General features: G+C 40.6%; 1 protein-coding gene across 3 annotated transcripts in view; it reads left to right on the top strand.

The window, feature by feature from the left end:
* Positions 1 to 23,431, top strand: part of LOC121386772 (ABC transporter G family member 20-like) — an 85,719-nt gene extending 62,288 nt beyond the window's left edge. For 2 of the 3 annotated variants that reach the window (XM_041517783.1, XM_041517781.1), the window contains exons 12-21: positions 116 to 189; positions 1,150 to 1,265; positions 7,994 to 8,064; positions 8,527 to 8,615; positions 11,393 to 11,496; positions 11,891 to 11,963; positions 14,099 to 14,185; positions 16,025 to 16,129; positions 20,771 to 20,931; positions 21,120 to 21,417. In XM_041517783.1, the coding sequence (XP_041373717.1) occupies positions 116 to 189; positions 1,150 to 1,265; positions 7,994 to 8,064; positions 8,527 to 8,615; positions 11,393 to 11,496; positions 11,891 to 11,963; positions 14,099 to 14,185; positions 16,025 to 16,129; positions 20,771 to 20,877 (826 nt within the window). In that variant the 3' untranslated portion in view covers positions 20,878 to 20,931; positions 21,120 to 21,417. Of the gene's footprint in view, positions 1 to 115; positions 190 to 1,149; positions 1,266 to 7,993; positions 8,065 to 8,526; positions 8,616 to 11,392; positions 11,497 to 11,890; positions 11,964 to 14,098; positions 14,186 to 16,024; positions 16,130 to 20,770; positions 20,932 to 21,119; positions 21,906 to 22,629 lie in introns of those variants that run through there. The other variant, XM_041517782.1, reaches the window with a different exon arrangement.
* The last annotated feature ends 2,043 nt before the right edge of the window (positions 23,432 to 25,474 follow it).

The following is a 25,474-nucleotide window of genomic DNA, read 5'->3' as shown; positions in this document are numbered from 1 at the left end:
TCTTTGAATATAGCAATATGTGTCGTATCACAACCCACGTGTTGGGATAAGTTATCGTGTGACAACCTACCCGTATCGCTACACCTTTTATAATTGTGTGATGATTTTTTGACAGATTCTCGGATGGCCCCCGGGTGGACAATGCTACACTGAATGGCAGCTCCATCCAGGTGTACTTGGACATGACCAGTAAGTGACCGGCCTCTCAGGCCTGGTGTGTATTTCTCATTCCAGCCAGTGCACCACGACTGGTATATCAAAGGCCATGGTATGTTCTATCATTGTTCTCTAGTGGTGTCGTTAAACAAAACAAACTTCTTCTTCTTCTTCTCTGGCCTAGTGGGGTGGCATCTAACTCAGTCGGTAGAACGCTCCCTCGAGGTGCTTGCGTCGTAGGATCAAATCACCTCAGTGGACCCATTCTCTGATTGTGTTTGTCCCATTCCAGCCAGTGCACCACGACTGGTATATTAAAGGTGTGGTATGTGCTGTCCTGACTGTGGGAAAGTGCATATAAAAGATTCCTTGCTACTAATGGAAAAATGTAATTATATGTCAGACACCAAACAACCAGAAGTTAATATAATAATAATAATAATAATCATGATAATCATGATAATAATACAATCTTTATTTATAGAAGGTAGCTCAGTTAGTTCTAGACTATTCTCCCCTGAGGCCTTCTTACTAATTATAACAATAATAATAATAATAATAATAATACAATCTTCATTTATAGAAGGTAGCTCAGTTAGTTCTAGACTATTCTCCCCTGAGGCCTTCTTACTAATTATAACAACAATAATAATAATAATAATAATAAAATCTTTATTTATAGACTGTAGCTCAGTTATTACTAGACTATTCTCCCCTGAGGCCTTCTTACTAATTATAACAATAATAATAATAATAATTATTATTATAATCCACTAACAAAACCATACATGTATGTACAATATATACATCCATAAAAGATATTAAAATATAATTACGTAGAAGAGCAATCATGTTTCTAAGAAGTGTTTGAAACAATTTTTTTCTTTAAAATATTAAAACTATAGTACATTTATTAACATCATTAGGTTGTTAATATGTGCTGAGGTGTCACTCAACAAACATTCCTTTCTTTCATTTCTTTTCTGTTTGCAGATCAGCAGATCTCTATAATGCTTCAGCAGAAAATTGATGCTGCTTTTCAGAAGTTTGCACACACAATGCTAGAAGGAGCTGGCTTAAATCCACAAATCGCAAGCTTACCCATAAAGGTGGGTTTGGCTTTTGTAAACACTTCCATGATCAACCAGAAAATGCTTTCCATGGGAATTAATTTTTATTTACCATATACCTAGACAGGGGTAAGACATAACCCAGTGGAAAAGCACTTGCTTGATTTCTCATTCCAATCAGTGCACCACGACTGGTATATCAAAGGCTGTGGTATGTGCTATCCTAATGAACAAATGTAGCTTGTTTCCTCTGACTAATGTAAAAATTACCAATAGCCAATGATTAACTAATCAATGTGCTCTAGTTGTGTTGTTAAACAAAACAAACTTTTCATCGTGGAGCCATGACCCTGTATGTGTAGAACTAGGGTTACAAAAACAAGACTCACTTTATCACCACCATCTCATCCACTTGGCACTTGACAGTTTTCCTGTCGTTTTTTCACAACAGCCGATATTAACACATGCATTTTCAAGATGCTCAAAACATTGTTAGGTTTTTTCAAATGGTTTAGTTTTACTAAAAGTTTGTTTCTTTTGTTTAACGACACCACTAGAGAACATTGATTTATTAATCATCAGATATAGGATGTCAGATATTTGGTAATTTTGACATTAAGTCTTAGAGAGGAAACCCGCTACATTTTTCCATTTGTAGCAAGGGATGTTTTATATGCACCACCAGACAAAAGAGCATATATCACGGACTTTTATACACCAGTCATGGTGCACTAACTGGAACGGAAAACAGCCCAATAGGCCCACCGACGGGGATCGATTCTATGCATCAAATGAGGGTTTTACCACTGGGCTGCGTCCCATCCCTCATTTCACTAATGACAGATAATCCTAACTACACGGACTTTGAGAATCTGGCAGCCTGAGTTAGATAACACCCTGCGCTACTGTTACGGTCAAACTCTGGTGAAGTATTGGCGAAAAGACTCCCATCATATGTGGTCATGTGGGATAGAAAAAGTACACCCAAGGTAGATCATATCAGAGGTCACACTAGAGATGGGCGTCTTTGAAACCCTAGTGGTATATGAGCACGTTAAACTAGTTACCTACCTACCTAACAGTATTTGGCGTGTTCGAAACCCTAGTGGTATATGAGCACGTTAAACTAGTTACCTACCTACCTAATAGTATTGGCGTGTTCGAAACACTAGTGGTATATGAGCACATTAAACTAGTTACCTACCTACCTAATAGTATTGGCGTGTTCGAAACACTAGTGGTATATGAGCACATTAAACTAGTTACCTACCTACCTAATAGTATTGGCGTGTTCGAAACACTAGTGGTATATGAGCACATTAAACTAGTTACCTACCTATCTAACAGTATTGGCGTGTTCGAAACACTAGTGGTATATGAGCACGTTAAACTAGTTACCTACCTACCTAACAGTATTGGCGTGTTCGAAACCCTAGTGTTATATGAGCTCGTTAAACTAGTTACCTACCTACCTAACAGTATTGGCGTGTTCGAAACACTAGTGGTATATGAGCTCGTTAAACTAGTTACCTACCTACCTACCTACCTACCTACCAACCCAAGGTGGTGTGAATTTTGACCTGGGACAAGGCTTGCCCTAAAGATGGTGGGGGGGGGGGGGGGGGGGGGGTTTGTTTAATGACACAACTAGAGCACATTGACTTATTAATCATCGGCTATTGGATGTCAAACATATGGTCATTTTGACAGTTATAGAGAGAAAATCTGCTACATGTTTTCATGAATAGCAAGGGATCTTTTATATGCACCACCCCACAGACAGGATAACACATACAACAGCCTTTGATGTACCAGTCATGGTGCACTGGCTGGAATAAGAAATAGCCCAGTGGGCCCACTGACAGGGATTGATCTCAAACCGACCACGCATCAAGCGAGCACTTTACCACTGGGCTACGTCCTGCCCCATGATAGTAAGAGAACTGCTGTTTAAAATCTGTCAAAGGGCATGAAACATGGTCTGTTTTCTTTTTTATTATGTACCCTCAAATAATTTACAAATCAATGTGCTCTAGTGGTGTAATAAAACAAAACAAACTGTAACTATTACTAACATTATTTACTGGCAGAAACTCACCCCACAGATAAGATCATACATACCAAGACTGTTGTTACACCATTTACGAGGCACTGACTGAAACTCACCCCACAGATAAGATCATACATACCAAGACTGTTGTTACACCATTTACGGAGCACTGACTGAAACTCACCCCACAGATAAGATCATACATACCAAGACTGTTGTTACACCATTTACGGAGCACTGACTGAAACTCACCCCACAGATAAGATCCTACATACCAAGACTGTTGTTACACCATTTACGAGGCACTGACTGAAACTCACCCCACAGATAAGATCCTACATACCAAGACTGTTGTTACACCATTTACGAGGCACTGACTGAAACTCACCCCACAGATAAGATCATACATACCAAGACTGTTGTTACACCATTTACGGAGCACTGGCAGAAACTCACCCCACAGATAAGATCATACATACCAAGACTGTTGTTACACCATTTACGGAGCACTGGCAGAAACTCACCCCACAGATAAGATCATACATACCAAGACTGTTCTTACACCATTTACGGAGCACTGGCAGAAACTCACCCCACAGATAAGATCATACATACCAAGACTGTTGTTACACCATTTACGGAGCACTGGCAGAAACTCACCCCACAGATAAGATCGTACATACCAAGACTGTTGTTACACCATTTACGGAGCACTGGCAGAAACTCACCCCACAGATAAGATCATACATACCAAGACTGTTCTTACACCATTTACGGAGCACTGGCAGAAACTCACCCCACAGATAAGATCGTACATACCAAGACTGTTGTTACACCATTTACGGAGCACTGGCAGAAACGAAAAATAGCCCACTGGACTCACCAACAGGAATCAATCCTAGACTGAGTATGCAGTCAACTGCTATACACACACATCGTGCAATATATATTGTGTACGAAGATGAATTCCATAAATACAACCATAGTGGAGGCTGCCATCTTTGTTACTTACACAGAAGTGACTATAGATATATATATATATACTCTTCAAAAAAAGAAACGCAAAAGGGTACAAATGGGTTATAACTCCGATTTTATGTTTCCTACCGGTTCATGCTTTGTGAATATAAGGTCATTGCATGTCCCAAACACATTCCCACGGTTACATTCGATAAAACGCAGCTACTGTACAATAAAGTTCCAAAATGTGAATATTCGCAAAAACGCAGCCACGTGCAAACCATGTCACCACTGCACGTGCGTTGTCTGCACGTGCAACATGAACACCGACAGTATAAAAGTGCAGGGTGTTCACTTGCCTGGCCTCTGTATCTGGCCGACAGTTGACAATCCAGGACATGCCACGTCTCAGTGAACCGCAGAGAAACAATGCCATCGGCCGACTAGACGCAGGCGAATCCAGAACGGCCGTTGCCAGGGCATTCCATGTGTCCCCAAGCACCATCTCCAGACTGTGGGACCGTTACCAGCAACATGGATCAACACGTGACCTCCCTAGATCCGGTCGACCACGGGTCACTACCCCCGGGCAGGACCGCTACATCCGGGTACGCCACCTTCGGGAACGATTGACTACTGCCACCTCCACAGCCGCAGCAATACCAGGTTTGCGCAGGATATCCGACCAGACCGTACGGAACCGCCTACGTGAGGTAGGAATTCGTGCCAGACGTCCAGTTCGAGGTGTCATCTTAACACCACAACACCGTCGACTCCCGACTGCAGTGGTGCCAGATTCATCGACAATGGCCTCAACTGCGATGGAGACAGGTGTGGTTCAGTGACGAGTCCCGATTTCTGCTCCGAAGTCATGATGGAAGATGTCGCGTGTATAGGCGTCGTGGTGAACGTTATGCGGCAAACTGCGTGCAGGAAGTGGACAGATTCGGCGGGGGTAGTGTCATGGTGTGGGCAGCCATCTCACACACTGGCAGAACTGACCTGGTCCACGTGCAGGGCAACCTGAATGCACAGGGCTACATTGACCAGATCCTCCGGCCACACATCGTTCCAGTTATGGCCAACGCCAACGCAGTGTTCCAACATGACAACGCCAGGCCTCACACAGCACGTCTCACAACGGCTTTCCTACAGAACAACAACATTAATGTCCTTCCTTGGCCATCGATATCACCGGATTTGAACCCAATTGAGCATCTATGGGACGAGTTGGACCGACGCCTCCGACAGCGACAACCACAGCCCCAGACCCTGCCCGAGCTGGCAGCAGCCTTGCAGGCCGAGTGGGCCACCATCCCCCGGGATGTCATCCGTACTCTGGTTGCTTCAATGGGCAGGCGGTGCCAGGCAGTTGTCAACACACGCGGAGGCCACACCCGGTATTGACTCCAGATGACCTTGACCTTGGTGGTGTGTCCTATCACTTACCCACAATGGACTAGAGTGAATTGTGAACAATCCTGCAACATTTGGTAATTATCGGACTCACCATTCAATAATTAAATCAATTCTCCAAATGTTACGACAATGTGGTTTTGCGTTTCTTCTTTTGAAGAGTATATATAATTATATATATATATATATATATATATATATATATATATATATATATATATATATATATATATATATATATATATATATATATATATATATATACACACATATATATATATATATATATATATACACATATATATATATATATATATATATACATATATATATACATATATACACATTGGCCAGTTATTGTGAAGGCTGCCATCTTTGTTACTTACACAGAAGCGACTATATATATATATATATATACACACATCGGCCAGTTGTACAGCCTCAACTGATGAGGGCTGGCTGTCTACACGATGGTCATATTATTTGGGGGAGTCCAGTGTACGGTCACCACACCCCATCTGAACTTCCCTGTGTAAGTACCACGGCATAGGAAGGTGCCAAAAGGGGGGAGGGCACACACACACATATATACTCTGTCAAAAAAGAAACGCATAGGTGATAGGGAAAGAAGAAAAGTGTTTGATTTTACAAAATATCGGGGGTTTTACAATGTTGCTGAATGACCATGTTTGTTAATGTTCCTGGAATGGGACAGCATGCCCAAATGCACCCTAAAACAAATTTAACGCACGTTGTGCAACAATTGCAATAAATCGGCGTGAAATGGTCAGATTTTGACGAATGTACGTGAAACTCGGGGAAAAGATTGGGGTAGTGATGGGTATTTAAAGCTGCAATGCTCGCAATGATGCCTCATTTCCATTTTGACGTAGATGAGTTACAAGATGCCAAGACTAAGCCTGCCGAATCGAAACATTGCAATAGGCCGCCTCCAGTTAGGTGAATCGCAGTCAGCAGTAGCACGCCACATAAATGTTCACCAGAGCACCATTTTACGTCTCTGGGACAGGTACCAGCAGTTTAAATCAGCTGAAGACCGGCCCAGAAGTGGAAGACCCCGCATAACAACTGCAGCACAAGATAGCTACATCCGGGCTCTGCACTTGCGTCACGGAACTGCCACAGCAACGAACACTACTGGAAGCATACCTGGTTTAAGAAGGGTTTCTGCACAAACCATTCGGAACCGACTTCGAGAAGCTGGTTTACGGGCTAGGAGACCATATGTTGGCCCCATCCTGCGACGTCAACATCGACATTTACGTGTTCGCTGGTGTATGAATGTACAGGGGTGGAACTTGGGGAAACTGGCGGCGAGTATGGTTCAGCAACGAGTCACGTTTCCTTCTATAGCGACATGATGGATGACAACATGTTTACAGACGCCGCAATGAACGTTTTGCCAACAACTGAATCGCCCAAGTTGACAGATTCAGTGGAGGGAGTGTCATGATGTGGGCAGCCATCTCATACAACTTGTGTTCGTACAAGGCAACCTGACAGCTGTACTCTACCGGGATAAAATTCCTCGCCATCACATGCTTCCCATTTTGGATTGACAGAGAGAACTCTTTCAGCAGGACAATGCCAGGCCGCATACGGCACGTGTAACAATGGATTTCCTACAGAATGAGAACATTAATGTGCTGCCATGGCCATCAAGATCACCAGATCTCAACCCCATTGAACATCTATGGGACGAACTGACAGACATGTATGCCAGCGTGACCCAGAGCCTCAGATGCTTCCGCTAGGATTCCACATGTCCGGATTCAGAGACTCATTCAGTCTATGCCAAGGAGATGTCGCACAGTGATTGTTGCTGCTGGTGGCCATACAAGGTACTGATTTCAGCGCCCTCGTGCGACGCTGTTTGGTGATGAAAACGTCTCCACTGCCGTCAGTCCATAGCAAGAACATTGTCACATACTCATGTGATACGACCATAAATAACAAAATTATGCCACTTTGTATTATGGTAGATAATTTCATGAATATTTCACCTATGCGTTTCTTTTTTGACAGAGTATATATGTGTGTATAAATATATACAAACCATTGCTGCTGCTACAAAGTGGGGTGCCCCTCCCCCCTCTCCCCCCCCCCCCCCCACGCTTCCTACGCCAGTGAGTCCCATGCTAACCACAGGTTACATCCAGTGTAAAAATATTCCCAGACCTCAAATGATGCAATTGAAATACAAAAGATATGGAGGAGTTATTGTGTTTACTGTATGAGTTCCTGATACAGGGTAATAGTCATGCATTTTCAGGCCATGAGTAATTTAGTTGAAATAAGAAGATTTTTGTTTTTTTTCCAGATTGAACAACCAATATATGGAAATATTAGTCCAAGTTTCACTAATTTCATGGCACCTGGGATTATTATAAGGTAAATGATGTATAGGGAGTGTTTGCATAATACAAAGAGACACCTACAATATTCCAAAGTACACTTACCACACATGCCATCAATGTATTAACTGTTCATGTTAAATTATAATAGTAACAAGTTTGCATTCTTTTGACACTGTTTTCACTAGATGAATGCAGTGTTAAATGTGTAAAACAATTAATATTATTTTTATTGCATAGGGAGTATAAATTATTTATTACATGAGGAGTATAAATTATTAATTACATAGGGAGTATAAATTATTTATTACATGAGGAGTATAAATTATTTATTACATAGGGAGTATAAATTATTATGTGACATTGCAATTTCCTGGTGTTATAATTTTATTTTTATTCCAATTCCTGACATTTGTTTGTGTAAGAATTGGCCTGTAAAACATAAATAAAAAATCTCTGGACTAAGCCTACTTTGTTCTCTTTGCTTTCTGTGTTGCAGCATAACGTTTTTCATGGCTACAGGCTTGACAACGATGGTGTTTATAACTGAAAAGCGAGAGGGTCTTCTTGACAGAAGTCAAGTGGCAGGTAACATGGTATTTAAGAATGGGGAAAGCGCTGTTGGTGTGATGGTCAGGTATGGGGGTGGGGGTGAAAATACATGTCTTTGAGTGTCCAAACCTGTTGTGGGTTGGGGGTGGGGTGAAAATACATGTATTTGAGTGTCCAAACCTGTTGTGGGGTGGGGGTTAAAATACATGTATTTGAGTGTCCAAACCTGTTGGGGGTGGGGTTGAAAATACATGTATTTTAGTGTCCAAACCTGTTGGGGCTGGGGGTGGGGGTGAACATACATGTATTTGAGTGTCCAAACCTGATGGGGGTTGGGGGTGGGGGGTGAACATACATGTATTTGAGTGTCCAAACCTGATGGGGGGTTGGGGGTGGGGGTGAACATACATGTATTTGAGTGTCCAAACCTGATGGAGGTTGGGGGGGGGGTGAACATACATGTATTTGAGTGTCCAAACCTGATGGGGGTGGGGGTGAACATACATGTATTTGAGTGTCCAAACCTGTTGGGGGTGGGGGTGAACATACATGTATTTGAGTGTCCAAACCTGATGGGGGTTGGGGGTGGGGGTGAACATACATGTATTTGAGTGTCCAAACCTGTTGGGGGTGGGGGTGAACATACATGTATTTGAGTGTCCAAACCTGATGGGGGTTGGGGGTGGGGGTGAACATACATGTATTTGAGTGTCCAAACCTGATGGGGGTTGGGGGTGGGGGTGAACATACATGTATTTGAGTGTCCAAACCTGATGGGGGTTGGGGGTGGGGGTGAACATACATGTATTTTAGTGTCCAAACCTGTTGTGGGTTGGGGGATATGCTGCCTGATAAAAATGTGTTATTTTAAGTGTTAAAGTATGGCATTCTCAGCCTTCTGATCACAGTAATAGGGAAAAGTGGGCACTGCATAGCCCCAGTTCTGTGACCCCCTAATTATATTATTTCAGTTTGACAACACCAGGAGTAGGGCCCGAACCTGTTTCTCATCCGATTTTCATGAAACTTTTGGAATAGGATAATCATATATTGAATGAATTTCTTTTCACTCTTATGTCAACGGTCAAGGTAACTGTTACTAAAATTATATATTAACATGTCACCATTCTACCAACTTCATTTCTTATCGGAAGGAAGGAAGGAAATGTTTTATTTAATGACGCACTCAACACATTTTATTTACGGTTATAATAGCATCAGGCATATCTCATCTGATTTTTATAAAACTTTACATATAGGAATAGGATAATGATATCTTGAATAAGTTCATGCTTCGCCTCCCTGCATCAAAGGTCAAGGTCAGTGAATAGAAATTACCATGTCACCGCTCTACCAGCTCATTTCTCATTTGATTTTATAAAACTGCATATAGGAATAGGATCATAATATCTTGAACAATTTCACCTCTCTTCACCAAAGGTCAAGGTCACTGTTACAATTTTTTTTTTTTTTACATCATCATTGCTTTACTGACTTCACTTCTCACTTTACATATAGGGATAGGATCATGTTATTTTGAACAAGTTCACGTTTCCCCTCTCTGCTTCAAAGGTGAAGGTCGCTGTTGCTAAAAACAGAAATTATGAATGATTGTGTTTATTCATGCTGTCACAAAAATCATGATCTTCATATTTATCGTCTTGAATTATCATCATACATATAATATCCAGGATTAATGACTATTGCTAAACTGAGGGGGATTATCAGCGTTTTCAATGCCTTGAATTATCATCATACATATAATATCATCCAGGATTAATTACTATTGCCAAACTGAGGGGATTTATCAGCGTTTTCAATGCCTTGAATTATCATTGTACATATAATATCCAGGATTAACGACTATTGCCAAACTGAGGGGGATTATCAGCGTTTCCAATGCCTTGAATTATCATCATACATATAATATCATCCAGGATTAACGACTATTGCCAAACTGAGGGTGATTATCAGCGTTTTCAATGCCTTGAATTATCATCATACATATAATATCCAGGATTAACAACTATTGCCAAACTGAGGGGGATTATCAGCGTTTTCAATGCCTTGAATTATCATCATACATATAATATCATCCAGGATTAACGACTATTGCCAAACTGAGGGGGATTATCAGCGTTTTCAATGCCTTGAATTATCATCATACATATAATATCCAGGATTAACGACTATTGCCAAACTGAGGGGGATTATCAGCGTTTTCAATGCCTTGAATTATCATCATACATATAATATCCAGGATTAACGACTATTGCCAAACTGAGGGGGATTATCAGCGTTTTCAATGCCTTGAATTATCATCATACATATAATATCCAGGATTAACGACTATTGCCAAACTGAGGGGGATAATCAGCGTTTTCAATGCCTTGAATTATCATCATACATATAATATCCAGGATTAATGACTATTGCCAAACTGAGGGGGATTATCAGCATTTTCAATGCCTTGTTTGTGTTTTTGGGGTAGGACGTAGCCCAGTGGTAAAGCGCTCATTTGATACGCTGTCGGTCTGGGATCGATCCCCGTTGGTGGGCCCATTGGGCTATTTCTCGTCACAGCCAGTTCACCACGACTGGTATATCAAAGGCTGTGGTATGTGCTATCCTGTCTGTGGGATGGTGCATATAAAAGATCCCTTGCTACTAATGGAAAAATGTAGCGGTTTTCATTTCTATGACTGTGTCAAAATGACCATATGTTTGACATCCAATAGCCGATAATTAATAATTCAATGTGCTCTAGTGGTGTCGTTAAACGAAACAATTGGTTTTTTTGTTTGTGTTTTCAGGTTTAAAGACCATTGAAAGCATGATCGCTCACATATCTACACAGTTTCTAGTTCTTATTGTTCAAGTGGCCCTGCTACTAGTGTTTGCTATTGTCGTCTTTAAGGTGAGTACACGCCCTTAAAACAAAGCATATTTTGTCCACCACCCCCATCACTATAGATTTGCCCCTCCCCCACTTCAGATATCCTTAAAGTTAAACATTCCAAATTGGTAATTCTGACACAATCATCAGTTAAAGTTTGTTTTTAATGACACCACTAGAATACATTTGATTCATTAATCATCGACTGTTGGATGTCAAACATTTAGTAATTCTGACAGTCTTCAATTAGAAAAAAAGAAACCAACAAACCTCTCTCTCTCTCTCTCTCTCTCTCTCTCTCTCTCTCTCTCTCTCTCTCTCTCTCTCTCTCTCTCTCTCTCTCTCTCTCTCTCTCTCTCTCTCTCTCTCTCTCTCCTTGCTAGTTCATGAGTTTTTTTGTGTTTCTGTCTTTTAGGTTCCGTACCTTGGTCCTCTAATATGGGTGATCATCCTGGCTCTTTTACAAGGATTCTGTGGGATGACATTAGGTGACATTTTCAAACTGTTTAAATCTTGAGTCTCGGCTGTAGTGTTATTATTTTAACATTTAATCACTGGGATTTAGCTCAATCGATAGAGCGTTCACCTGAGGCGCTTTAGTCAAAGGATCAAACCACCTTGGTGGACCCATTCTGTGACTGGTCTTTTTCCTATCCCAACTAGTGTAAATAAACTGGTAAAATAAATGCCATGGTATGTGCTGTTCTGTCTACCGGTCCTGGTGGCACAGTGGTTAAGCCATCAGACTTAAGGCTGGTAGGTATAATCTTGTAGAATAAATGTTTATTTCTATACATTTCAGGGATGTCATCATCTTTTTAATCTTGTATAATCAGGGTATGGAGCGTAAAATTATGTGCCCTAAAATCGTGGAAATCAATGGATATATATTTATAATTTTTAGATACATTGTAGCAAGAGAACTGCTGTTTAAAATCTGTCAAAGAACATGAAATGCAGTGTTAAATTTGAAAACGTTTCAGACCCATAACCACCAAGTAGAAGTACCGGACTTATGATCTGTTTTCTTTTTAACTAGGTACCCTCAAATTATTTTTGGTTATTTTTGTACATGACAGAGATGGTGTTTTTAATAAGTGGTTAATTTTGTACATGACAGGGATTGTGTTTTTAACAAGTGGTTATTTCTATACATGACAGGGATGGTGTTTTTAACAAGTGGTTATTTCTATACATGACAGGGATGGTGTTTTTAATAAGTGGTTAATTTTGTACATGACAGGGATTGTGTTTTTAACAAGTGGTTATTTCTGTACATGACAGGGATGGTGTTTTTAATAAGTGGTTATTTCTATACATGACAGGGATGGTGTTTTTAATAAGTGGTTATTTCTATACATGACAGGGATGGGTTTTTTAATAAGTGGTTATTTCTATACATGACAGGGACAGACCTGTCAACCTTTAGTGAAGAGAAAGCAGGAGGTGTGTGTTGAAAAAGCAGGAGATTTAAATATTATTATGATTTAATACATATTTTAAAAAAAATTATCCAAAAATGTTAAGAACATGAACAAGAAATAAAACATTTAATTAGTACATTTACGGTATTACACTTACAGCCTTACAGGTTGCGTTACATTATCATTTGTGGTTAGTGTACCTAAGTACCAAAGACAAATTTATATAAATCTTATAAATTAATATTCAGTTTTTACTATAATGAGGAATGGTGGCGTGGTACTTATTTAAAATCATTATAATGATGCAATAAACATTGTATTTTCATTAATCATAAGTAAAACCTCATTACGGACATCATGTGAAATATACCGGAATTATACCCATTTCCGTGAGTAACTTTATGTCAAAGTCAAATACAACATTTTTTAATTGTACAAAAATTATTTCTTGAAGTGTACCCTTATAACCAACATTTTACCGCACAAACATACAAAATTAACTGACACAAGTTGGTTTATACAGCTAATTGGTCTTTTCGTTGTCTTGCTGTGACGTGATTTTAACATACATGTGTATCGCTGTCAACTCGGGAGTCTGGCAGTTCAGATTCGTCATAGTTGCATTATCATTATGTAATCCAGTGGGAAGACATTTTACAATTCAGAGGTGTTATTAGAACTAAATTGGATAGGTTTTTTTTATTATATGGCAACACTGAATGTCAATACACAGCCTGTTGAATTAGCGACACACGCTTCGTAGCCATTACGATGACAACAAACATTATAATAACACGTCATTTTATAAACTTATGTGCTTTTTTAACAATATAAATAGGCTATCCCACAATTCTCACTTCGGCAAAGGTTAAACAGTCGGGACAATTCGGCCTGTTACATTCTCGGAAACCGAAAGTAGTCGACATTTTCCGAATGAGAAAAAAAAGGCAGAGTTACTTCCCTTCTGTTATTTTGACAAAAGAGGATCGATTTTTTTTTTTATGCTTACAAAAATGTCATTTAACAGGAGAAACTGTCTCCCGCACAGGTGAAAGGAGATTTGATCAAATACCGGGAGACTCCTGCGGAATCCGGGAGGGTTGACAGGTCTGGACAGGGATGGTGTTTTTAATAAGTGATTATTTCTATACCTGACAGGGATGGTGTTTTTAATAAGTGGTTATTTCTATACATGACAGGGATGGTGTTTTCCGTTGTGTGTGACAAGGAAGAATCGGCCATTCAGCTAGCTCTCGGCTCGGTTTACCCGATGTTGCTACTCAGTGGTAGGTCCAGGAAGTATTCAAGTACAGCAAAGTACTCTTATAACGAACTGCAAGGAACAATGATAATTAGTTCGTTATAGCAGTAGTTTGCTGTACACATTTGAAAACGTTGGCCGTTTTTATTTCCAAAGTCATCCATATTGGATTTTTTCTCATTTAAAACATCTTAATATAGCTTACACAAATTTTAACACAATTTATTGTCAACAATAAACACTTTAATATGTTCAGTATGGTCATGTTTGCTGCACTGCAGTTTTTGCCTTAAGTAACATTTTATTTATGTTTGGTTCATTGTATAAACACTAATTTACACTGAAATTCACAATTTGGGACCAAATATTTTGTTCATTTTAAAAGAAAAGTTAATTCATTATACATAATTCGTTCTATATATATTAAAATTTATTAATGATATATAGCATGAGAAAACAGGACATTACAACAAGTTTGTTGTATGCAGTAGTTAGTAGTAAGCGTGTTCATTCTAAGTGTACTTTACTGTTCATGCAGAGTTAAAAAAATGTAACATAGAGACAAAGACATTTTAAAAATATTTTCATGAACATATATAGACGTTGCTGATGAATAAAAGATTGTTTTGTTTAACGACACTACTAGAAAAGTTTTATTATAATAAATCAGTGGCTCTTGAATGTCAAACATTTAATAATTCTGCACATTATTACATTTAATTTAGCAGTACGGTATCTTTCATATGCACTTTGCACGTATAGCTTTGTGGACTTTTGTGTTGTAATGTCTCACTGGCCTCAGTGGTGTCGTGGTTTAAGCCATCGGACATAAGGATGGTAGGTACAGTGGTTCACTGCCCGGTACCGGCTCCCACCCAGTGCGAGTTTTAACGACTCAGTGGGTAGGTGTAAGACCACTACACCATCTTCTCTCTCACTAACCACTAACAACTAACCCACTGTCCTGGACAGACAGCTCAGATAGCTGAGGTGTGTGCCCAGGACAGTTTGCTTGAACCTTAATTGGATATAAGCACGAAATAAGTTGAAATGAAACATAATGTCTCAAACTAATGATGTGAAATATCATGTGTAGTTTTATCATGAACATATTTATACATGTAGATCAAGTTTGACTTGCATGGGGATTTACCCTATTTTCACTTGAGTTATAGCCAGATCAAATTTGATTTTCATGACAATTTATTCAAGCACCATAATAATGAAAAATGGAACTTGACCATGTTTGACATAGTTACAGCCCTTGACTTGGGGGGGGGGGGGGGGACAGGTAGCTAAGCAACTCTCAGAATGCTTGTTAAATACTACTTTCAGTGATAAAATTTAACCCACATTTTTTTTTGTATTACAATGAAAGTAAATATTATATTATGGTCACTTTGACTTCTCACTACTGCTAAGAACTTGGTGACTTGTAACGCATTGCATCAGTCTGATTGGTGTCTGCAATTTCAAATACAATAGTCACACATGGATTCTTTTATTTGTTTCTTTTCTCTTTCTGTTGTTTCTTTTGCTCTGGATTGTAGTATTATATGGGTCTTTTTAAATATTGATTGAATACAGTAAGTTTGTTTTAACAACACATTAGACCACATTGATTTATTAATCATCTGCTATTGGATGTCAAACTTATGGTAAGATTTGTTTTTCTATTTGTGACTTGAAAATCACTGTTTATTGGATGTCAAACATATGGTAAGATTTGTTTTACTGTTTGTGACATGAAAATCACTGTTTATTGGATGTCAAACATATGGTAAGATTTGTTTTTCTATTTGTGACATGAAAATCACTGTTTATTGGATCGTAGATTTATAGCGTTTATGGTTTTATTTTGCAGGCGTCATCTGGCCTATAGAGGCCATCCCCGAATGGCTGCGATATATCAGTGTTTGTTTACCGATGACCTACGCTTCCGAGGCCATGAGATCCGTGCTCAGTAGAGGTAAAGTTGCAGTTTGCTTTGTTTAACGACACCACTAGAGCACACTGATTTATTAATCATCAGCTGTTGTATGTCAAACATTTGGTAATTTCGACTCGTAGTCTTCAGAGGAAACTTGCTACATTTTTCCATTAGCATCAAGGGGTCTATTATATGCATCATCCCACAGACAGGACAGCACATTCCACAGACTTTAATATACCAGTTGTGTCGCACTGGTTGGGATGGGAAAAAAACAATTAAAGAAAGGGTCCACCCACTGAGGTGGTTTGATCCCACGATGCAAGCATGTCAGGCGAGTGCTCTACCGACTGAGCTAGATCATCTCTCTTCTTCCCCCCCCCCCCCACACACACACACACACACACAAGTAGAGGTCAGGTCTCTTGTTGGCGTAGTGGTTAGGCCATCGGTCTACAGGCTGGTAGGTACTGGGTTCGGATCCCAGTCAAGGCATGGGATTTTTAATCCACATACCGACTCCAAACCCTGAGTGAGTGTTCCGCAAGGCTCAATGGGTAGGTGTAAACCACTTGCACCGACCAGTGATCCATAACTGGTTCAACAAAGGCCATAGCTTGTGCTATCCCTTGCTGCTAATAGGAAAGAGTAGCCCATGTAGTGGTGACAGCGGGTTTCCTCTCAAAATCTGTGTGGTCCTTAACCATATGTCTGACGCCATATAACTGTAAATAAAATGTGTTGAGTGTGTCGTTAAATAAAACATTTCTTTCTTTCCCACAAGTAGAGGTCAGGTCTCTTGTTGATTTTTGTTTCAAAGCCCAAGAATACTACTCGCGAAACATTAATTCCTTGAAATATTACCTAAAAGCATGCCCATAGGAACAAGGTCTGAAATGGGTGTGTGTGTGTGTAGATCATCTCTCTCTCCCCCCCCCCCCCCCCCCCGGTAGAGGTAAGGTCTCTTGTTGGTTTTTATTTCAAAGCCCGAGAATACTGTTCACTAAGCATGAATTTCTCGAAATATTAACAAGAAGCATGCCTATACGAATAAGGTTTAAAGTGGCGATGGGGGTGGGGGAGGGTATAGTCTATAGTGGGCAGGGACTTTAGACAGATTCTCAATTTATATATATCGAGTAGGGGAAAAACACATTTTCTGTGTACATTACACAGCTGCACACAAATTATGTCACTATTCAAGGGAGCTACATAATGTAACTCATTGTAAAGCAAATATAAAAATTCCTTTGAGCCAAAGATGATTTTTAATGCAGGATCTTTCAATAGTTTTTATGAAATTGAAATACCCTTTATTGGCAATACTCTTGTTCCAGACTTAGTCACTGGGGTGGGCGTTCTTGAACCTTTATTGGCAATACTCTTGTTCCAGACTTAGTCACTGGGGTGGGCGTGCTTGAACCTTTATTGGCAATACTCTTGTTCCAGACTTATTCACTGGGGCGGGCGTGCTTGAACCTTTATTGGCAATACTCTTGTTCCAGACTTAGTCACTGGGGTGGGCATGCTTGAACCTTTATTGGCAATACTCTTGTTCCAGACTTAGTCACTGGGGCGGGCGTGCTTGAACCTTTATTGGCAATACTCTTGTTCCAGACTTAGTCACTGGGGCGTGCGTGCTTGAACCTTTATTGGCAATACTCTCGTTCCAGACTTAGTCACTGGGGTGGGCGTGCTTGAACCTTTATTGGCAATACTCTTGTTCCAGACTTAGTCACTGGGGTGGCCGTGCTTGAACCTTTATTGGCAATACTCTTGTTCCAGACTTAGTCACTGGGGCGTGCGTGCTTGAACCTTTATTGGCAATACTCTCGTTCCAGACTTAGTCACTGGGGCGTGCGTGCTTGAACCTTTATTGGCAATACTCTTGTTCCAGACTTAGTCACTGGGGTGGCCGTGCTTGAACCTTTATTGGCAATACTCTTGTTCCAGACTTAGTCACTGGGGCGTGCGTGCTTGAACCTTTATTGGCAATACTCTTGTTCCAGACTTAGTCACTGGGGTGGGCGTGCGTGCTTGAACCTTTATTAGCAATACTCTTGTTGCAGACTTAGTCACTGGGGCGTGCGTGCTTGAACCTTTATTGGCAATACTCTTGTTTCAGACTTAGTCACTGGGGTGGGCGTGCTTGAACCTTTATTGGCAATATTCTTGTTCCAGACTTAGTCACTGGGGCGTGCGTCCTTGAACCTTTATTGGCAATACTCTTGTTCCAGACTTAGTCACTGGGGCGTGCGTGCTTGAACCTTTATTGGCAATACTCTTGTTCCAGACTTAGTCACTGGGGTGGGCGTGCTTGAACCTCTATTGGCAATACTCTTGTTCCAGACTTAGTCACTGGGGCGTGCGTGCTTGAACCTTTATTGGCAATACTCTTGTTCCAGACTTAGTCACTGGGGTGGGCATGCTTGAACCTTTATTGGCAATACTCTTGTTCCAGACTTAGTCACTGGGGCGTGCGTGCTTGAACCTTTATTGGCAATACTCTTGTTCCAGACTTAGTCACTGGGGTGGGCGTACTTGAACCTTTATTGGCAATACTCTTGTTCCAGACTTAGTCACTGGGGCGTGCGTGCTTGAACCTTTATTGGCAATACTCTTGTTCCAGACTTAGTCACTGGGGTGGGCGTGCTTGAACCTTTATTGGCAATACTCTTGTTCCAGACTTAGTCACTGGGGCGGGCGTGCTTGAACCTTTATTGGCAATACTCTTGTTTCAGACTTAGTCACTGGGGTGGGCGTGCTTGAACCTTTATTGGCAATACTCTTGTTCCAGACGTAGTCACTGGGGTGGGCGTGCTTGAACCTCTATTGGCAATACTCTTGTTTCAGACTTAGTCACTGGGGCGGGCGTGCTTGAACCTTTATTGGCAATACTCTCGTTCCAGACTTAGTCACTGGGGCGTGCGTGCTTGAACCTTTATTGGCAATACTCTCGTTCCAGACTTAGTCACTGGGGTGGGCGTGCTTGAACCTTTATTGGCAATACTCTTGTTCCAGACTTAGTCACTGGGGTGGGCGTGCTTGAACCTTTATTGGCAATACTCTTGTTTCAGACTTAGTCACTGGGGCGTGCTTGAACCTTTATTGGCAATACTCTCGTTCCAGACTTAGTCACTGGGGCGTGCGTGCTTGAACCTTTATTGGCAATACTCTCGTTCCAGACTTAGTCACTGGGGTGGGCGTGCTTGAACCTTTATTGGCAATACTCTTGTTCCAGACTTAGTCACTGGGGTGTGCGTGCTTGAACCTTTATTGGCAATACTCTTGTTCCAGACTTAGTCACTGGGGTGGGCGTGCTTGAACCTTTATTGGCAATACTCTTGTTCCAGACTTAGTCACTGGGGTGGGCGGCTTGAACCTTTATTGGCAATACTCTTGTTCCAGACTTAGTGGGCGTGCTTGAACCTTTATTGGCAATACTCTTGTTGCAGACTTAGTCACTGGGGCGTGCGTGCTTGAACCTTTATTGGCAATACTCTTGTTCCAGACTTAGTCACTGGGGTGGGCGTGCTTGAACCTTTATTGGCAATACTCTTGTTTCAGACTTAGTCACTGGGGTGGGCGTGCTTGAACCTTTATTGGCAATACTCTCGTTCCAGACTTAGTCACTGGGGTGGGCGTGCTTGAACCTTTATTGGCAATACTCTTGTTTCAGACTTAGTCACTGGGGCGTGCTTGAACCTTTATTGGCAATACTCTTGTTCCAGACTTAGTCACTGGGGTGGGCGTGCGTGCTTGAACCTTTATTGGCAATACTCTTGTTCCAGACTTAGTCACTGGGGTGGGCGTGCTTGAACCTTTATTGGCAATACTCTTGTTTCAGACTTAGTCACTGGGGCGTGCTTGAACCTTTATTGGCAATACTCTTGTTCCAGACTTAGTCACTGGGGTGGGCGTGCTTGAACCTTTATTGGCAATACTCTCGTTCCAGACTTAGTCACTGGGGTGGGCGTGCTTGAACCTTTATTGGCAATACTCTCGTTCCAGACTTAGTCACTGGGGTGGGCGTGCTTGAACCTTTATTGGCAATACTCTTGTTCCAGACTTAGTCACTGGGGCGTGCTTGCTTGAACCTTCATAAAATCATACGTAATCCTGATATTTGACTTTAACTTGACAAAATAAGATTTGTGTCTTGTTTTGATTTGACTTTATTATCAAGTTAGGGGGTGAGACGTAGCCCAGTGGTAAAGTGCTCAATTGATGCGCAGTCGGTTTGGGATCGATCCCCGTCAGTGGGCCCATTGGGCTATTTCTTGCACCAGCCAGTGCACCACAACTGGTACATCAAAGGCCGTGGTATGTGCTATGTTGTCTATGGGATGGTGCATAAAAGGTTCCTTGCTGCTAATCGAAAAGAGTAGCCCATGAAGTGGCGACAGCGCGTTTCCTCTCTCAATATCTGTGTGGTACTTAACCATATGTCTGATGCCATATATCCGTAAATAAAATGTGTTGAGTGTGTCATTAAGTAAAACATTTCTTTCTACCTACTGAGCAACATCCCACCCCCACCCACTTGTCTAGATATGACACTATTTCCTTAACCATATGTCTGATGCCATATATCCATAAATAAAACGTGTTGAGTGCATCGTTAAATAAAACCATTTCCTTTCGTTATTATAAAGTTATCCTCTAAATGATTTATTCCAGGTTGGGACATCACGGCCTTCCTAGTGTGGCGCGGTTATCTGATAACTATCGGCTGGAGTACTGGTCTACTGCTTCTAGCTGCTGTTATTCTCCGCATTAAACAGTAACAACTGCTGGTGTTGACTTTATTATAAAGTTATCCTCTAAATGATTTGTTCCAGGTAACAACTGCTGGTGTTGACTTTATTATTGGGACATCACGGCCTTCCTAGTGTGGCGCGGTTATCTGATAACTATCGGCTGGAGTACTGGTCTACTGCTTCTAGCTGCTGTTATTCTCCGCATTAAACAGTAACAACTGCTGGTGTTGACTTTATTATAAAGTTATCCTCTAAATGATTTGTTCCAGGTTGGGACATCACGGCCTTCCTAGTGTGGCGCGGTTATCTGATAACTATCGGCTGGAGTACTGGTCTACTGCTTCTAGCTGCTGTTATTCTCCGCATTAAACAGTAACAACTGCTGGTGTTGACTTTATTATAAAGTTATCCTCTAAATGATTTGTTCCAGGTTGGGACATCACGGCCTTCCTAGTGTGGCGCGGTTATCTGATAACTATCGGCTGGAGTGCTGGTCTACTGCTTCTAGCTGCTGTTATTCTCCGCATTAAACAGTAACAACTGCTGGTGTTGACTTTATTATAAAGTTATCCTCTAAATGATTTATTCCAGGTTGGGACATCACGGCCTTCCTAGTGTGGCGCGGCTATCTGATAACTATCGGCTGGAGTACTGGTCTACTGCTTCTAGCTGCTGTTATTCTCCGCATTAAACAGTAACAACTGCTGGTGTTGACTTTATTATAAAGTTATCCTCTAAATGATTTGTTCCAGGTTGGGACATCACGGCCTTCCTAGTGTGGCGCGGTTATCTGATAACTATCGGCTGGAGTACTGGTCTACTGCTTCTAGCTGCTGTTATTCTCCGCATTAAACAGTAACAACTGCTGGTGTTGACTTTATTATAAAGTAAGCCTCTAAATGATTTGTTCCAGGTTGGGACATCACGGCCTTCCTAGTGTGGCGCGGTTATCTGATAACTATCGGCTGGAGTGCTGGTCTACTGCTTCTAGCTGCTGTTATTCTCCGCATTAAACAGTAACAACTGCTGGGACCCAGGGCAGTATTCCATGACAGGTAAGTTGAAGAGGGGTCATCATCGCTGATTTCAGGTGCATGTGCGGAGAAAGATTTTGGGGTTGAAACACACACATGCGCGCACGCACACACACTCAGACAGACACACACAGACAGACAGACACACGCCCACAGAGACACACAGACAGACGGAGACGGACACACACACACACACAGAGACACACATGTACACTTCAAGCAAATTTTCTTTTTTTAATACTTTTTTGCAGGGAAGTATGACCTGACCCCTCTAAAACCTTTGCTTACCACAGTTAACACCCCTTCCCTGCACAATGTCCTGCACATGTGTCTGAATTTATCGTTCTTGATGCATATAAATTGCAAATTATGGGTAAAAGTATAACTATAATTGAAAAACTGATGGTGAATATGTTCTGTAATGTGATTGGTTAATAAACATTGTTTTGTGGGAACCAAATCAACAATAACACCCACAAATCTAGTGATGTCATTGGAAAGTGAGATAGCTATTGCAGGTTAACTGTTCAAAAAGGCCCACTGGGCTATTTTTTGTTCCAGCCAGTTCCCCGGAAACATACTGGTTTTTTCTTCTCTTTTTAGACCTTAATATATGATATCATAAACAAGATTGTTAGTTTATTACTAGTGTAATAACTGTTGTGTTTATATTTTGCAGTAATAAATGATAGTTTGAAGTTTGGCAACATGAAACTTTAAATGATTTCTTCTTTAACTTTAACAGGTCAAAGATGTCTGCTTTTTGGACATACAGGAAGTGGATTCTTGACCGTCATAGCACAGGAAAAACAAAACTGTTTTTGATTGATGTCATAAATCATTCCTGTCTGTGAAATCATTATTTTATGTTTATATTTGGAGGAATTCTGTGATGTCGTTATTTTTATGTGCAACTAATTTATGCATATTTATATTTGGAAGAATTCTGTTGAAGTAAATTTGTTTAAGAATTTGGTTAACAGATTAGCAAAGCATGATTATGTGAATAATCGAGTATTTATGTTTTGCACTTTGATCTCAGAATTCAGGTAACTGAACAATTGGCAACCTTCTTGTAATATTGGAGTTTCATCAATAATCATCTGTAATGACTGGTTTTCTGCAAATGAACCCTTCTGCAACACAAAGGCTGTGGTATGTACTATCCTGTCTGTGGGATGGTGCATATGAAAGATCCCTTGCTGATAATCGAACAGAGTAGCCCATGAAGTGGCAACACCTGGTTTCCTCTCTCAATATCTGTGTGGTCCTTACCCATATGTCTGACGCTATATAACCATAAATAAAATGTGTTGAGTGCGTCGTTAAATAAAACATTTCTTCCTTCCTGTCTTCCTTCCACAATATTTCCGTTATACGAGTGGTTAGAATATACATGTACCCGAACTTCTCAAGGGTTTCATTTAAAAGTTTGTTTTGTTTAATGACACCACTAGAGCACATTGATTTATTCATCATCGGCTGTTGGATGTCAATCATTTTGTAATTTTCACATTTAGTCTTAAAGTTTGTTTTGTTTAACGACACCACTAGAGCACATTGATTGATTTATTAATCATCGGCTGTTGGATGTCATTTGGTAATTCTGACATTTAATCTTTAGAGTTAAAGTTTGTTTTGTTTAACGACACCACTAGAGCACATTGATTGATTTATTAATCATCGGCTGTTGGATGTCAATCATTTTGTAATTTTCACATTTAGTCTTAGAGTTAAAGTTTGTTTTGTTTAACGACACCACTAGAGCACATTGATAGATTTATTAATCATCGGCTGTTGGATGTCATTTGGTAATTCTGACATTTAATCTTTAGAGTTAAAGTTTGTTTTGTTTAACGACATCACTAGAGCACATTGATTGATTTATTAATCATCGGCTGTTGCATGTCAAACATTTGATAATTTTGACATATTGTCTTAGAGAGGAAACCCGCTACATTTTTCTATTAGGAGCAAGGGGTCTTTTATATAAACCCTCCCACAGACAGGATAGCACATACCATGTCCTTTAATATACCAGTCGTGATGTTTTGGCAGGAATGACAGGGATTGATCCTAGACCGACTGCGCATCAAGCATAGTGCTTTACCACAAAGATTTCCACAAAGACTACGAGTTGAAAATTCATGTTTGATGTCCAATAGCCGGTGATCAGTAAATGAGTATGCACTAGTGGTGTTATTAAACAAAACAAACCGTAACCTTTTTTCTTTAATTTTCCTACATTTTTTTTTCTCTGGATCATGTATTACATTTAGCATTTGTTCATGTTATAGCTGCTGATTAAAGAGTACAGGCCTAGAGGAACTAGAGGGACAGGTGCAACAGACCCCTCAGCTCTCACCTCCACCCCCCTCCCATACACACACGTTTTCTTTAGTCCTACTGTTTTCTTCTTTCTCTGGATCATGTATTACATTTAGCATTTGTTCATGTTATAGCTGCTGATTAAAGAGTACAGGCCTGGAGGAACTAGAGTGACAGGTGCAACAGACCCCTCAGCTCTCACCTCCATCCCCACCCCCATACACACACGTTTTCTTTAGTGCTACTGTTTTCTTCTTTAGATACTAGGAAATGATATTTCTTGCCACCTAAATATCTCTTGCTCTATCCTCCCTTAAATGTTTTGCCCCCAAGACTTAAATATCCCTCCTTCAGCTACTTAAAATGTCCTTTCCTCTAGGCCTGTACTATGCTGGAATGTCATTAAACATTTCAGTGTTTATACTCGGTGCAAAATGTTCACACCTTTAAGAGACTGTCTTCAGTTAGCTGGCTTTGTTTAGATGTTTCCAAGTGGCAGATATTTTTATCGACAGAAATCACATATTATTAAATCAATTACTATGTGACCTATAAGTTAACCTGGGGCCTAATTCACAAAGGTCTCTTAGGCTCTGCTAGACAACAAAGCATCCTCTTTGTAAGTCTTTTAGCATTGCACTGCGAGATCACAAAATTGCGAGAGTTTGGTGAATTAGGCCCCAGAAATTGATTTATCTACAAGCTCTAGCGTCGTAAATATCTTTTAGTTGAAAAGTATGTTTAAATTTCATTTTAAAGACAATATTATGTAGAAAATAGGGGCCTAATTTACAAATCCCGTTTTTTTCTTTCTTACACTTGTGTATCTACAGACATTTTCAATGCTTAAACACCTTCATTTAAGAAAAACAAGCTTCAGAAATTCAGCTAATGTTTTTCTTAAATGCTGGTTTTTAAGCATTGTAAATATACTGAACAGCATTGAAAACGCACCACCAAGAAATGTTTGGGTTCGAAAAGAATACCTGAGCAATAAATGTTTTTCTTGTGTGCGCGTGGGCGTTGTCGCGCTGAAATGTGTGCATATCCCAATGCTGATGAAAGGGAATGATGTGATTTTGCAAGAGGTTATCCCGGTAGTAAATGGCATTCATTCTGCCACGGCAAACATGGAGTGCTGTTCAGTGATAATAACTGATCCCGCCCCACACCATGACACTTCCTCCACCCCATCGACCTGTCTGGACAAGGCAGTCATTGTGGTAACATTCTCCACGTTTAGGCCACACCCACAAACGACC

The sequence above is a fragment of the Gigantopelta aegis genome, chromosome 12, assembly GCF_016097555.1.
Source record: "Gigantopelta aegis isolate Gae_Host chromosome 12, Gae_host_genome, whole genome shotgun sequence".
Taxonomy (NCBI): domain Eukaryota; kingdom Metazoa; phylum Mollusca; class Gastropoda; order Neomphalida; family Peltospiridae; genus Gigantopelta; species Gigantopelta aegis.
This window is presented reverse-complemented; position numbering and strand designations above follow the sequence as displayed.